Source organism: Kogia breviceps, chromosome 12, assembly GCF_026419965.1.
Source record: "Kogia breviceps isolate mKogBre1 chromosome 12, mKogBre1 haplotype 1, whole genome shotgun sequence".
In the NCBI taxonomy this organism is placed as follows: domain Eukaryota; kingdom Metazoa; phylum Chordata; class Mammalia; order Artiodactyla; family Physeteridae; genus Kogia; species Kogia breviceps.
The window spans coordinates 8,764,186-8,780,443 of NC_081321.1; the positions used below are offsets into that span (position 1 = coordinate 8,764,186).

The 16,258-nt window shown below is 42.5% G+C and overlaps 1 protein-coding gene across 12 annotated transcripts in view; it reads right to left on the reverse strand.

Annotated features, from left to right (window-relative positions):
- Positions 1 to 16,258, reverse strand: part of DUSP16 (dual specificity phosphatase 16) — a 182,592-nt gene that overhangs the window by 7,719 nt on the left and 158,615 nt on the right. For all 12 annotated transcript variants that reach the window (XM_067008736.1, XM_067008743.1, XM_059082633.2 and 9 more), the window contains one exon: positions 5,247 to 5,406. In XM_067008736.1, the coding sequence (XP_066864837.1) occupies positions 5,247 to 5,406 (160 nt within the window). The remainder of the gene's footprint in view (positions 1 to 5,246; positions 5,407 to 16,258) is intronic.

The following is a 16,258-nucleotide window of genomic DNA, read 5'->3' on the forward strand; positions in this document are numbered from 1 at the left end:
CCACCTATCTACCTGTTTTTCCTTTCAACATTCTTGCAGGGAGGAAGGGGAAGATGATTTTCCCCACGATTTACACACAGAACAGTGAAGGTCCACATGTGTTAATAAGCAATGTGTCCCTAACTCGGGTTGCCTCTTATTCAGTACTTTTCACCATGTATTTTTTACATTATTATTTTAATAACTTTCCCTGAGTATAAATCACACATTGTGATCACGTGATTCTACTTGTTTAGTGTAGAAAACTTCAGAAATACAGAATAGTATAAAAAAAAAAACATCCAAAATCCTAAGATTTAGTTAATATTTTGATTACCTATGCTGTCTGATACTTAAGTTTTTTTCGAATTACGTAAGAGATACATTTTTTTCCAGTTTTGAGATATAATTGACATATAACATTGTACTTTAGGTGTATGACATAATGATTTGATATATATGAGCGATTAAATTAAAAAATTCTTATTTCATTTTAAACATATGCAACACACATTAACTGTGTAAAAAGCAGGGAGGTGGGGACGGGGAGAGACTTAATCACAGTGATACCACATCACAACGCAGAGAGACGCCAAGTCAAGCAATTTGTAAAACGCCGACTCATAGAATCCACCTTCCTATAATTTCCCTATTTTTCTCTGGGAGATTTTTCTGTGTGTCATAAAGTGGCTCACTTAACTTTACTTGCTGAATTTAAGAAGCCGCCATGTGTGTGCCATGAATCAGGTTCAGTAGGTCACCTTAGGACCAAGGGAACTCTGACCTCTTCCTTGATATCCAGGAGACACTGTCTGACTGCGTCATGCTAACTCCCCATAACATGGTAGAAGGACTCGTGGACACTGTTAGAACCAAGGAAATTCGATCGCACGGTACTGCCATCTCTCACTGTAGATGAGCTTTAAAAGCTTTCTCGTGGACATGGATGATGTTATCCCACAGCCTGGAAGCAACTACCATTTTAGCCAGTACAGTGACTACCTTAGATCTGAACAATTACATATGTGCTTACCCTTTACCTGCACGCTGCTGCCATGAGCTAATTTCTTCCCTTTTCATCCTTGTTTTCATTGATAACTGCCAAAAGTTTACCAAACCTCATGTTAAAGTTCTTGTAATTAACAGGTATCCAGGGGATCTGCTCTAGCAGCTGAGTAATACAATACACAATAATACTTCAATCTCACCACCTCTGTTATACGTATAACAAATTCCCAACGTATAGGACTTATTGTTTGTGACGTACAAAACACCATAGAGCTTTAAGGTACTACATGAACAATCAAGCAGCTTCCCTTTAGACAGGGAAATCAAACACAATAAAACAATAACAAACGAACACAAAACAACATTGAAACAAAGAAAAAAGGACACGCTATACAACCTAACAGTATATAAACACATGTACGTAAAGTCCAAGCCTTCCTGGGCCACACAGCTCTCTTCCTCCTCTCTACTATTCAGTATTTAGCCTAGACTGCTCTTAGTATTTCCTCTTTCACCTTGGCCGCTAAGAAGCTCAAAGCTAAGGTGTTCACTCAATTTCAAGAGGTAACTGTAATTCAGATTTTACTGTGCCTTTCCTAGTGCCGTACTACCTGGTTCTTGCCCTTCTGTCCCACTTTAATGGGTACGTGTGTGAATGTGTGTCATCTTTTGATCCCAGCCTCCTACTGTCAGCTGCTTCAAATTCTTATTGGAAGTGGGCTGGCTTTAAATATTTTTTTAATGTTGACAGTACTCGATCATCATTTTTAATAATTATTGCGAAACTAGACTAGGAGGACCGAGAAGGGTCTTGCTTCTAACACTCCCCCAAAGGGTTTAACACTGAGCACATAGTGTGAACCCAGTACATACTGGCTGGCTGACCGATACATATTTTAAAAGGTAATCTTTATAAAAATTTGAAAAAGGCTAGAAGGAAATAAAGCAATGATGATAACAGATGTGTTAGGATGTTGAGGTTACAGGTTTCTTTTTCAAATGTTCTGCGTGGTACTTATACCGTTCCTAACAATTACAACTGCTTTGATGATATATTTTAAAAATCTAACTAAAAAGTGATTATACTGAAGTGGGGTTCATTAGAACACATTTCTTGGCAGAATGGAGTGCTAAACTGAGTCTCTTAAGGCAAAGGAAGTACTACCTGTCGACGTGGCAGAGAGGAGAAGGGAAACATTTGAGAAAGACCCATGATGGGGCTGGACAACCTCTCAGAAAACAGCCTTGGCCGGTGCGCGCTGGGCGGGAAGCAGCCGGAGACGAGGGTTCAGAGGTGGGAAGCGGGTGTTGGAGGGTCTGGGAACGTTGGGCTAAGGACTCGAGGCAACTAAGGAGCCTCTGCAGCTTCCTGAATAGGGGGCAACAGGAAGGCGCTGACGGGGAAAACTGGAAATTAAAAAAAAGCAGGTTGCCGCTACAACAATCCAGGACTTAATCAAGATGTATCTATTTTTTCAATTTTATCTCCTTTTCAGTTTTTTCTATTTTATCAATTCTAGGTTTAAAAAGAGAGAGAGGCTAACAAATGAAATGGGTTACGGGGGGAGTCAGTGATGGGGAGAAGTTAAAGAGGCTGAAAAGAAGGAAGAAATAACTGAGGTCACAGAGTACAGCTCCATGAAAAAATAGAAAAGGACTTAGATAACTTTTAAAACAGCTACTATTTATTAGAGCCAATTATGAGTCAGGCACCTTGCAAGGTGTTTTACGTGCATTATCTATTTTAATCCGAACGATATCCCTGAAAGGTAGAAACATTACCTTTAGTCTCCAGATCAGGAAACTGAGGCACAGAAGTTTTAGTAACTCACCTGGAATCATTTAACTGATCACCAAATACAGTTTGGCTCCAAAGTACATACTCTTAACTACCTCCCGGGGTTGCCTACAGAAGCCCTGAGTTTGCGGTGGGCGAGGTGGGGAAGGAGCCCGTGCGAGCGGCCGGCCGGCCCGGGGGCGCTGGTCAGTGACTCGGGGCACAGACGGGCAAACGCGCCCGCCGCCGCCTGCGTGCACTAGCAGTAAAGGCAACACCCCGTGAAAACTGCGTCCTTCCAACAAACCCTACTGAACAGACGAACGTACTGAAATTTAACCTGAATAAGAAAAAGTATGAGCCTGTAAGTTATGAAGTCCTGGTATGAGGGTATGTCTTCAAAGTATATTCTCTGCCATGACTAACCAGAGCTTAAAACAGCCTGGACGAGACTAGCAACTGTCGTGAACATGGGCTGCATTCCACAGTGGGCTGGACGTGTTGCCCTGGATTGTCAGGGTGGGAGAAGGATGGCAGCCCGAACAGTAAACAGGGCCAAGCAAGTGGACTACCGGTAAGTAAGAATATCTTCAGATATACAATAAAACCACGATACGTATTTGGGTGGCTATTTCACCAACCAGCAGCATGGTCAAGTTCCTTCTGTAGGAATTAAAAGTGGCCAAGAGCTCCAACGAAAGAAGAAGTAAGCTGGGGGCAAAGTTATTCATATTCTCTCTTTTCTACCAACCTCCTGAAGCTTAGACATTGTCGTGACTTAACAGAATCAGGTTCTATTCTAAATAGATTCTGAAATCGCACTTTTAGCTGAAATGAGAGCCAGTCGTCTCTGCATCAATGGGACATGCAATGGGAACATTAACTATAACTGTCATCTTTTAAAGAGGAAACATTGACCGATATGCTGACTATTCCCAGAAGCAGAATGGTGGGAAGGATTCCTCTGGGGAGTTTTGTTTGTGATTATTTTAACGTGAATTATCAAGCCATTTATCTTCAGGTGCTTCGCAGAATGCATGCCAATTAAAGAGGAGACGACCTGGCAATCTGAAATCTTGGAAGAAAAGAGATCTGTTTCAGAATCACCCGAAGTTCCCAAAGCACTGTCTAGAAAATTCCTCTCGCAGATGAAAGGATATAGTGAGGGGCTTAATTTACACAGTTTCGCTGTTTAAAAGGAACTAGTTCTTTTTTTAAAAAAAACTTTCAGTAACCAATTCAGAGCATTTAATTATGGATGAGGGCGCTCAAACGTGTGTGACCAGGGGGCAAACTAATGAAAACTCTTCACGCAGACCTCAAGAGTCACACCTTGTTACGTTGCTCAAGAGCAAAGAGCGCATCTCCTCGGTTTAGCCACTTTCCACCAAAACCACATTTCAAATACACATCATCGATTTCCTACCAGCAGACCTGAGCTCGAGGCACCAAAGTGTCACAACAGGCCAGAAGCTGGGAGTCAGGGAGGCTGGGAGTGAGTGAGTGAGTGAGTGAGTGAGTGAGAGAGAGAGAGAGAGAGAGAGAGAGAGAGAGAGAGAGAAGAGGAGAGAGGAGAGAGAGAGGAGAGGAGAGAGGAGAGAGGAGAGAGAGAGAGAGAGAGGAGAGAGAGAGAGAGAGAGGAGAGAGAGAGAGAGAGAGAGAGGAGAGGAGAGAGAGAGAGAGAGAGAGAGAGGAGAGAGAGAGAGAGAGGAGAGAGAGAGAGAGAGGAGAGAGAGGAGAGAGAGAGAGAGAGAGGAGAGAGAGAGAGAGAGAGGAGAGAGAGAGAGAGGAGAGAGAGAGAGAGGAGAGAGAGAGAGAGAGGAGAGAGAGAGAGAGAGAGAGAGGAGAGAGAGAGGAGAGAGAGAGAGGAGAGAGAGAGGAGAGAGAGAGGAGAGAGAGAGAGAGAGAGAGAGAGAGAGAGAGAGAGAGAGAGAGAGAGAGAGAGAGTGTGTGTTGGAATTTCATTAGATCCAATACTACTTGAAATTACTGGCACACGGACTGAGGCTTAGGAATCTTGTGACATAAAGACTTTAAATGTAATGGGATTTGTTTTCACAGGATTTGACTTTTCTCTGGGGAAAACATAGCAGCAAGGCAGAAACAGTTTAAGGAATGCCACCACAGTTTCCAAAAGTCTTTTACAGGATTTGAGGAAGTGGGTAAAAACTTTAATCCCAGAAGTTTAACCAATTTTCAAACACTTGCCAATACATAATCACAGATCCCATTAGGCTTAGTCCTGGTAGCGTTGAAGTTAGCTAGGACGTCACAAGGCTAGTCCCTTAGGGATGGCATGGCGCACACACGTCACCTTGGCCACTAAATGAGATGAGTAGCCTCATGTGTTTTCAGACTTTTGAACTGTATGAAATAGGTTCCTTTTCTCTAATGAAAAAAACAGAGGAGGAAGGGAGGGAGGGATATACCTCTACATGAGACTATAACCCAAAGGGCCTGTAGTATTACTTGAGCTACTTACCAATGAAATCTACTGATTTGTCCAACCACGGCAAAATTTTCTCACAAAAGCTATCATTCACAGGCACCCGCAGGAAATGAGATTCAGGGATAAAGTCCGGCTTGGGACAGGTGTTGCTGGCATTTAACACATAACCGATCCCATTCTGCTGCATCAGCTCCTAGGGAGGGAAAGAGCAATGAAAGTAGCTAATAACATACCAGCGTGATCATTTTTAAAGAGAAAAGTTTAGCGTAATGATTAAAGTGACTAGTTTCCTTGAAACAATCAGACTACATTCTATCAGTGAAATCCAATAAAACTAGCACAGTGACGGGGAAAGACAAGTTTAAAGCAGAATCTAAAACTGAAGTATAGTTAATTTACAATGTGTTAGTTTCAATTGTATGTCAAAGTGATTCAGTTATACATATATATATTTTTAGATTCTTTTCTATTATAGGTTATTATAAGATACTGAGTGTAGTTCCCTGTGCTATATAGTATGTCCTTGTTGTTTATCTATTTTACATATAGTAGTGTGTACATGTTAATCCCAAATTCCTAATTTATCCCTTCCTACCACCTTTCCCCTTTGGTAACCATAAGTTTGTTTTCTATGCCTGTGAGTCTATTTCCGTTTTGTAAGTAAGTTCATTAGTATCCTTTTTTCTTTTTAGATTCCACATATAAGTGATATCATATTTGTCTTTCTCTCTCTGACTCACTTCACTTAATATGATAATCTCTAGGTCCAACTGAGTTGCTGCAAATGGCATTATTTCATTCCTTTTCATGGCTAAATAGTATTCCATTCCGTTATATTATATTATACTGTACTATATACACCACATCTTCTTTAACCATTCATCTGTCAATGGGCATTTAGGTTGCTTCCATGTCTTGGCTATTGTGAATAGTGCTGCAATGAACAGTGGGTTGCGTGTATTTTTTCAAATTATGGTTTCCTCCAGATATATGCCCAGGAGTGGGATTGCAGGATCATAAGGTAGCTCTATTTTCAGTTCTTCAAGGAACAACCATACTTTTCTCCATAGCTGCTGTAACAATTTACCTTCCCGCCGACAGTGTAGTAGGGTTCCCTTTTCTTCACACCCTCTGCAGCATTTATTATTTGTAGACTTTATAATGATGACCATTCTGACTAGTGTGAGGTGATACCTCATTGTAGTTTTGATCTGCATCTCTCTAATGATTAGCAATACTGAACATCTTTCCATATGCCTGTTGGCCATCTTTGTGTCTTCTTTGGAGAAACGTCTGTTTAGGTCTTCTGCCAACTTTGTGATTGGGTTTCTTTTTTTTTATATTAAGCTGTATGAGCTGTTTGTATATTTTGGAAATTAATCCCTTGTCAGTAGCATCATTTGCAAATATTTTCTCCCATTCTGTAGATTGTCTTTTGTTTTGTTTATGGTTTCCTTTGATGTGCAAAAGCTTTTAACTTTAATTTTGATCCCATTTATTTATTTTTGTTTTTATTTCCATTACTCTAGGAGACAGCCCAAAAACCATATTGCTGCGATTTATGTCAGAGTGTTCTGCCTATGTTTTCCTCTAGGAGTTTTATGGTTTCCAGTCCTACATTTAGGTCTTTAATCCATTTTGAGTTTATTTTTGTATATGGTGTTAGAGAATGTTCTAATTTCATATTTTTACATGCAGCTGTCCAGTATTCCCAGCACCATTTATTGAAGAGAGATTTTCTCCATTGTATATTCTTGCCTCCTTTGTCATAGATTGACCATAAATGTACGGGTTTATTTCTGCGCTTTCTATCCCCTTCTGTTGATCCGTGTGTCTGTTTTCGTGCCCAGTACCTTACTGTTTTGATCACTGTAGACTTGTAGTATAGTCTGAAGTCAGGGATCCTGATTCCTCCAGCTCCGTTCTTCCTTCTCAAGATTGTCTTGGCTATTCGGGGTCTTTGTGTTTCCATACATACAAATTAAAAAATTTTTTTGTTCTAGTTCTGTGGAAAATGCCATTGATAATTTGATAGGAATTGCACTGAATGTGTAGATTGCCTTGGGTAGTATGGTCTTTTAACAGTACTGATTCTTCCAATCCAGGAACATGGTATATCTTTCCATCGTGTTGTGTTCAATTTCTTTCATCAGCATCTTACAGTTTTCAGAGTACAGGTCTTTTGCCTTCTTAGGTAGGTTTATTCCTAGGTATTTTATTCTTTTTGATGTGATGGTAAATGGGACTGTTTCCTTAATTTCTCTGATATTTTGTTGTTAGTGTATAGAAATGCAACATATTTCTGTATATTAATTTCATATCCAGCAACTTTACTAAATTCATGGATGAGCTCTAGTAGTTTTCTGGTAGTGTCTCTAGAATTTTCTATGTATAGTAGCATGTCATCTGCAAACAGTGACAGTTTTACTTCTTCTCCAATTTGGATTTTTATTTCTTTTTCTTCTCTCTGATTTCTGTGGCTAGGACTTCCAAAACTATGTTGAATAAAAATGGCAACAGTGGGCATCCTTGCCTTGTTCCTGATCTTAGAGGAAACGCTTTTAGCTTTTCATCATTGAATATGATCTTAGCTGTGGGTTTACTGTATATGGCCTTAATTATGTTGAGGTACGTTCCCTCTATGCCCACTTTCAGAAGGTTTTTAAAAATTATTATAAATGGATGAATCTTATCAAAAGCTTTTTCTACATCTACTAAGATAATCATATGATTTTTACTCTTCAATTTGTTAATGTGATATATATCACACTGACAGATTTGTGGATATTGAAAAGTCCTTGCATCCCTGGGATAAATCCCACTTGATCGTGATGCTTTTAATGTATTGCTGGAGTCGGTTTGCTAGTATTTTGTTGAGGATTTTTGCATCCCTGTTCATCAGTGATATTGGCCTGTAATTTTTTCTTTTTTTGTGATATCTTTGTCTGGTTCTGGTATCAGGGTGATGGTAGCCTCATAGAATGAGTTCAGAAGTGTTCCTCTGCAATTTTTTGGAATAGTTTCAGAAGGATGGGTGTTAAGTCTTCTCTAAATGTTTGGTAGAATTCACCTGTGAAGCTATCTGGTCCCGGACTTTTGCTTTTTGGGAGTTTTAAAATTACTGATCCAATTTCAGTACTGGTAATTGGTCTGTTCATATTTTCTGTTTCTTCCTAGTTCAGTCTTGGGAGATTGTACTTGTATCTTTCTAAGAATTTGTCCATTTCTTCTAGGTTGTCTACTTTATTGGCATATAGTTGCTCACAGTAGCCTCCTATGATCCTTTGTATTTCTGTGGTGTAGGCTGTAACTTCCTTGTCACTTCTGATTTTACTGATTTGGGCCCTCTCCCTTTTTTCCTTGATGAGTCTGGCTAAACGTTTATCAATTTTGCTTATCTTTTCAAAGAACCAGCTTTTAGTTTCATTGATCTTTTCTATTGTTTTTTTTAGTCTCTATTTCATTTATTTCTGCTCTGATTTCTTTCCTTCTACTAACTTTGGCTTTTGTTTGTTCTTCTTTCTCTAGTTGCTTTAGGCATAAGGTTTAGGTTGTTTATTTGAGATTTTTCTTGTTTCCTGAGGTGAATTTGTATCACCATAAACTTCCGTCTTAGAACTGCTTTTGTTGCATCCTGTACGTTTTGGATCGTCGTGTTTTCATTTTCATTTGTCTCAAGGTATTTTCTGATTTCCTCTTTGGTTTCTTCAGTGATCCACTGGTTGTTCAGTAGCATATTGTTTAGCCTCCATGTGTTTGTGTATTTGCAGTTTTCTTCCTGTAGTTGATTTCTAGCCTCATAGCGTTGTGGTTGGAAAAGATGCCTGATATGATTTCAGTTTTCTTAAACTTGTTGAGGCTTTAAAGCAGAATTTTTTAAGGGCAAAATAGGCTGTTTAAAAGATCACACATCACTAATGTAGTCAACTCTCTATTATCTTCATTACTAGAGAGAGAAGTGGAACAAAGAACAGAAAATAAAACCACGACAGTTTACTATGACTTTCCCCTCCTTGGCAACTATATAAATTTATTATGACCATGTTAGATGTAATCCCCAAAATGCATGAATAAGTGCATTGATTTACAAGATTGGGGAGTATGCTAGAATCCTTTTGTTTGTTTGTTTTGTTTATTTTATGCTATGACTTCAGAATATATGCACACACAATGAGAACATTTTCTTCCCAAACTGAACATGCTGGTTGTTCTCTAAGATACAGTCCTAGGCCATCTTCTGGCTGTAAATACTCTCTCTGAAGGCTGACTCTTGTTTCCGTAGTTTTAATTATCACCTCTACATGCTGATGACTCTTAAATAAATAAACACACACACACACACACACACACACACACGAACACCCTCTTTAATTTTTGACACGTTATTTCCAGCTGCTTCCTGGATATATCTATTTGGATGTTCCTCAGGACCTTCAAACTCAAAATGTCAGAAACACAGTACATTCTCTTTCTCCCTTCTCTGCCTCAAATTCTTGTTTCCTCTCTGTAATCCAAAACCGGTTTTTGGTAATAACATCTACCCAGACACTTGAGCTAGAAAATGGGATCATTTCATCCCGTTTTTCTTCCTCACTACCCCCATCCTAATGTTGCCAAACCCTCCTGGTATCACCCCTCCCGTCCACCCTTTCTCTCTATTCCCAGTCGCTGCTCAGTGGTAAACCCTCACCATGGTAGCAAAAAAGCCAACAGGGAGCTCTTGAAGTTTGCGGTGTTTTCCTCTCCAGACAACAACTAGAGTAATCTTTCTTGTAATTAAACAGGAGCTACGTGCTTTAGCCACACTTAGTTTCATCACGTCTCACTGCCTGCTCCTGTCCCGTACAACCTCAAATGCCCATCCCACGTGCATCCCCCCTTCCCCGATGTTGTTCACACCGTTTCTGAGCTCAGCAGGCCCTGTTCCTCTTCCTGATGACTCTTCCACTTTTCTACTTTGTTTAAGGTAACCTTACGATGAACCCCTCCTACTGGTGCATAATTAACCATTCTGTTCTCTGCCCGTCCAAAGGACTTTGGACATGCTATTAGTAAAGCGCCGAGCACACCGTGTTATCATTAGCAGATACACTCTTGTCTCTCCTAGTAAGCAGTGAAGGAGTGAGATCTTGGCCTCATGCTTGCTTGTTTTTCTCCCTTCAGCACCAGGTACATAGCTGCACTCAGTACGTGTTTGTTCAGCTAACATCCCGTCCACCATTTTCCAGGCAAGCCTATACGACCCACTTCATTCAGTCATCCACTGCTGCCTCTCAGGAAATGTTCTTGGCCTGAAATCATTCTCTTCTAAGCAACTCTGGTCACGTCTTCCTTTTCTCGGAATGCTACCTCTTGTACAAATCTGTTCCAACTCCAACTCCCCGAAGGACACCTGGTCATCTTCTCCCTATTCTAGCCTCCCGCCGACTCGCTCATCCCCTCGTGTACCACATTCAGCGCGACAAATATACGCTTTTACAGAAAAGGTAGACTGAGTAAATCCGGATCAGGTGTGCAGCCCTCTCAGCTATCAGATGACAGTCAAGAGACAGCTTTTGGAGCTAGGCGAGCTTCTCAGAGTGACTGACCCCCGCCTTCCGAAGGTCTCGGAGGCTCCCGTTAGATCTCAGTGGTGTTCACAACTTTCAAACGTCTGTACACGAGCGAAGGTCACACTGTTTTCCACCACTGTCTGACCACCACAGTGTTTGCCACGCAAGAACGGCGGCGTTGCTGGAGATAAAAGTCTTTCAGGCCTTTCTCATGAACTCTCCTTAAAGAAAGGAACCTTTTTACACGTCCTTCTCCTTTCCATCAACAGTGTGACCAAGATTTATTAAATTAAAAGCAGTCCGATAATAAAGACACAGGAGTTTGAGGAGACAGGCTGGCGCGGGCAGCGCTACCTAGTCTGCGCAGAAGACCACAGGCAACGCTCGCAAAGGACAACGCTGACGCGCGACAAGTCGGCAGCGAGAGCGTCAAGTGTGATTTCCCCGCACAGTCCAGAACAGTGTACGCTTCTGACAACTAGCCTAATAGTCTACATTCTGTAGAAATGACCGCTTAAACCTAAGTGCAATAAAAAATTTGTTGGGCACCTTTGCTACAGGTGCTATGCTATATTAACAATACACTACTATGGCACATGGCACACGTTCATAAACAACGTCTAACGTTTACCGAATGCCTCCCGTGGACCTGGTACTGTGCTGAGCATTTAAATGAACTGTCTCATTTAATCCTCACAACCACCCTTTGAGAGGGATACTATTCTTCTTCTCATTTTTAAAATGAAGAAACTGAGGCTTAGAGAGTTTATGTAATGTTTCCATAGTTACACAGCTAACAAGTGGTCCAGAGTAGAAATCCACATCCAAGCGCATCCATCTCCAGAGTCTGTCCTCTTAACTGCCATTCTCTACTGAAGTTCTTTTTGAAGCAAATTGGATGCAGCAATAAAGTAGCCTACACACAGACTTCCTTTTTAACCACATGAAGTAACAGAATATTAAGTTTTAACTGCATCCTTTCTCACCCTTTTTAACTGTAACCAGTTAGGAAATAAAGAAGCACCCCTCTGGGCATGGACTTCTCTGAGAGACTCGGGGAGCAACTCAGGACACTTGATGGCTACTGGAGGAGACTCATCGGTCCTATTTTACCTCTTTCTTCCCTGACTGTCACCCCAGCTGCAGCCACACGCATCGCAGCGTGGCCCTGCCGCCCTGTTCACACTGGCATCTGCTGCTCCCGGCTGAGGCCTGGCTGCCCACGTGCACGTCCCCCAGCCTCACGCCGCTGCTGCCGCGTGCCCGGTGGTCATGGCCCGACGGGAAGGAAACACGCAAAAGGGGCAGTTCCGACCTCACGCAAGAAGCATCAGTCATCCAAGCCTAGAACGCTGTTTATGTCTCAACAATATTCTCCACATATAAAACAGTGTGCCACGAAAAGATGCATATAAGTAGTAGCTTTACTTTAGATAACTGATGTAAGTGGGGAGGGGACGTTAATGTGTTGAAATGGCGTGATAATAATTTAACCACAAAATGAAATGAGAAGAAAATGGTAGCTATACATCAGTGGAAAAAATGAGTTAAAAGAGGAAACCGTTAAAAATGTTACATGTATACGTAAAACATTTTAACTCAAAACAAATAAATGTACGTTAATTCACTAATTTCTGATGCGGGACCTTGGTGTTTTTTTTAAATAGGTTAGGTGATTGCAGTTCTTAAGAAAATCACAACCAAATGCATCTACCACTTATACTTTCCATTCTTTAAAGAGCAAGAACTAGTAAAGCAATAAATCATACAGAATCTTCTAGATTATGACTGTCCCCTAAATATTCTACAGCTGCCTTCCCCCACCTAGTAGGACAGAAAAAAACGTAGAGCCATCTGTCTTTCCTGAATCTTTTTTAAAAAATATTTATTTATTTATTTGGTTGCACTGGGTCTTAGTTGCGGCAGGCGGGCTCGTTAGTTGCAGCTTGTGGGCTCCTTAGTCATGGCTCGCCGGCTCCACAGTTGAGGCACATGGGCTCCTTAGTTGTGGCGGCATGCATGCGGGATCTAGTTCCCTGACCAGGGATCAAACCCCGGGCCCCTGCACTGGGAGTGCGGAGTCCCAACCACTGCGCCACCAGGCAAGTCCCTTTCCTGAATCTTTTGAAAACATTTAGCTTAGGTCGTAGAAAAACAACTCTCTTTCCTCATTCATATTTCATCCGTGTATGCAATATTTTAACTAACGTACATCGTTATAATAACAAGTACATTGGCCTAAACGGGTCTGAGAAGAAACGCAATTGCGTCCTGGTGAGCAAACTGTTCAAATGCGGTTAGTAGCCCTGTGACGGCCCAGAGCCCACTGCTGCCAGGAGACAGGCGTCCACCTGCCGAGGGCGGCAGGGCAGAGCAGAGGGGTGGGCGGGGGCTGCAGTCAGCCGAGGCGTCACGTGACTGTCACGTGACTGTTCTGTTCCCTTCTCTCCTGATGATGTTTATGGCCGGGCATATAAGTGGCCGAGTGGGCATCTTACATCAGTGTTTCTGACAGCAAGAACTGGGATGGAGCTACGAGTATGAGGAACGGGTTTGTTTTATAGAATCGTGACTGCTTTTACTCAGAGATGGAGGTCTGTGACTTCCTACCACATTTTAAGGAATTTACGTAATTCATGCAGCGTTGTTTCAGTGGGTTGTGTAAAGCGTACACAACTCAATATCACTCTGTCCCCTCATTAAACATCGTAATCCTTAAGCTTCCAGAGAGCATTCAGGCTGTTTAATATTTAGCTCAACTCTGTGCTCAGTCGGCTAACACGTGCTTCCTACTGATAACACAATCTTTCTTCTCTGGCCTTCAAATATCCTTCCCACACCACGGCCTCTGGGTTCTCCGAGCGCCTCACCTTGAGCTCTCCCTCCCGAGGCCCGGTCTGGTCACTGCCATTACCAGTAACCATAACCTCACACGACGCACTGCAGGACGCCACCTCCCTCCTTCCAGCTTTACTGTCTTCCACCACCACTCCCGGCGTCCCTCAGTCCCCCCAGGCCCTCATTCAGCCTTCCCTCTGTCCTTCATCCTCGGGACGTCTGTCCTTCCTTCCTGGCCCAACCTAAATTCCGTGGCCAGTCATTACACAGTTGACCCTTGAACGACTCAGGTTTCAACTGTGCGGGTCCACTTATACGTGGACGCTTTTCAACAGTAAACGCTACAGTGCTGCAGGATCCGCAGCTGGCCGAATCTGAGGCTGCAGAGGCCCTGCCAGGGGACGGGGAGGGCCGACCACAAACGACACGCGGATTAACCCCCTCACTGTTCGAGCGTCACCTGGAGTCCCTCCCTCGCTTTCACTCTCAATTACTGTGTCCCTCCGTCACCTCTTCCCACTCACTTGGCGAGATCGCAGCCCTGGATAAACTTGGCTCGCCACCGAGGCTGCAGCTGCACGCAGGCAGCTGCACGTGGCCCGAGAAGAACGCACAGCAGCGCCGCCGCCGGGCCCCCTTCCAGTCACGCTCCTCTGCGGGCACCGGGTGACCCTGGCGCTCACCGGGCCTCCAGCCTGGCAGCCAGCTGCCATTCCAGCCCTTCCCCGTTCTTCTCAAACTCTCCCTCTGTCCTCCCTCACCCTCTCTCTCTGCTCAGGGATGACCTACGCTGAGAAAACAGAAACGACCAGAAGGAAGTTTTGATAAACTTCTACCACCACTTCCCCTTCCGCCAGCACACGCGCCTCTAAACCCTCCTCCCTCCCGTTACTGTGGGTGAACTCAGTGTGCAGGACAAGCACACGGGCACCAGTCCCAGAAAACTGGGAGCCCGGCTCAGCACGTGACCGCTCACCACCTGAATGACCTTGGAGGGGCTACCTGACCTCCCTCAGCTTTAGTTTCCTTACCTGTAAAACAGGGCTCATGAGCTCTATTTTGCAAAGCTGTTATGAGGATAAAGTGGCGCATAATATACCAGTTTCAATAAATGTTAGTTCCCTCCCTTACTTTACCTTATTTTTAAAATAATAGTTTGTGGGAATGTAAACTGGTGCAGCCACTATGGAAAACAGTGTGGCGGTTCCTCAAAAAATCAAAAATAGAGCTGCCATCTGATCCATCAATCCCACTGCTGGGTATTTATCCGAAGGAAACAAAAACACTTATCTCCAAAAGACACACGCACCCCCTTGTTCAGTGCAGTACTGTCTACAAAAGTCGAGACATGGAAACAACCTAAGTGCCCACTGATAGATGAATGGATGGAGACGACATGGTATCATGTACACAGTGGAATATTATTTATTCAGCCTTAGAAAAGAAGGAAATCTTGCCATCTGCGGCGGCATGGATGAACCTTGAAGGCATTGGGCTAAGCGAACTAAGTCGGACAGAGAAAGACAAATACTGTATGATCTCACTTACATGTGGAATCTAAAAAACAAACAGAAACTGAGTGCACAGCTACAGAGAACAGACTGGTGGCTGCCAGAGGCGGTGGAGGGGAGGGGTAAAGGTGGTCAAAAGGTACAAACTTCCAGTCATAAAACAAGTCAGTCGTGGAGGTGTAACGTACAGCAGGCTGACTACAGATAATAATAGTGTCTTGTATACTTGAAAGTGGCTGAGAGAGAAGTCTTAAAAGTTCTCATCATAAGAAACAAAAGGAGTAGCTATGTATGGTGGTAGATGTTAACTAGATTTATTGTGATCATTTAGCAATACATACAAATATTGAACCTTGGATATAATGTTACTTGAAACTAATATACTTGAAACTGATATAATGTTATACATCAATTATATCTAAATTAAAATTATCTTATAAATCATATGGTATATAAATTATGTCTCAGTAAAGCTGCTGCCCACCCCCCAGCCTGTAATGTATATCTTTCACTAATTCAAACTGTCCTTTCTCCTAACTGGCCTCAAGTAGGGAAATTACACTGAATGTAGCAGGCTGGGTATACAAAAGGGTTCAGCTGTAAAGTAGAAAAGATTGCCCCCTAAGGAATTTAAAAATAGATTCTAGTTTCAAAACACAATCAAGAAAGTGTTCAAAAATAATTTCTGTGAGTCACAAAATAAATCTTAATTTTACTGCTATGATTTGCATTCACTTTTTTTTTCCCTTTAAGTTTCCTTCTCCTAAACCATGAAATAAACTTTGCCCTGTAGTTGGACTAATTTCTAAATATGGGCTCTATGCTCTGTTGACACAGGCTGTGGGGTAATACATGGAATACAGCTTAATATACAGCCTTAATACCGGTGCTCTGTTTGCCCATATGTTCGTTTAGGTGTGTTTAGGCTGAGGACAGAGGTCCCATGAAATCACACAGGCACTGCAAATCTAGACAAAGGAGTTGCCATTTTTCTTTCTGGAGTCAATTTAATGAGTGAGTTGCATTTGCCACTCCATCTGCCTTCAGAATGGACCTACTTCCTCCACCAGCCACGCCCAGTGCACCCACTGCTCACCCTCAACCCTTGTACGCCCTACCCGGTGGTGACAGTAACAGTGTCCCT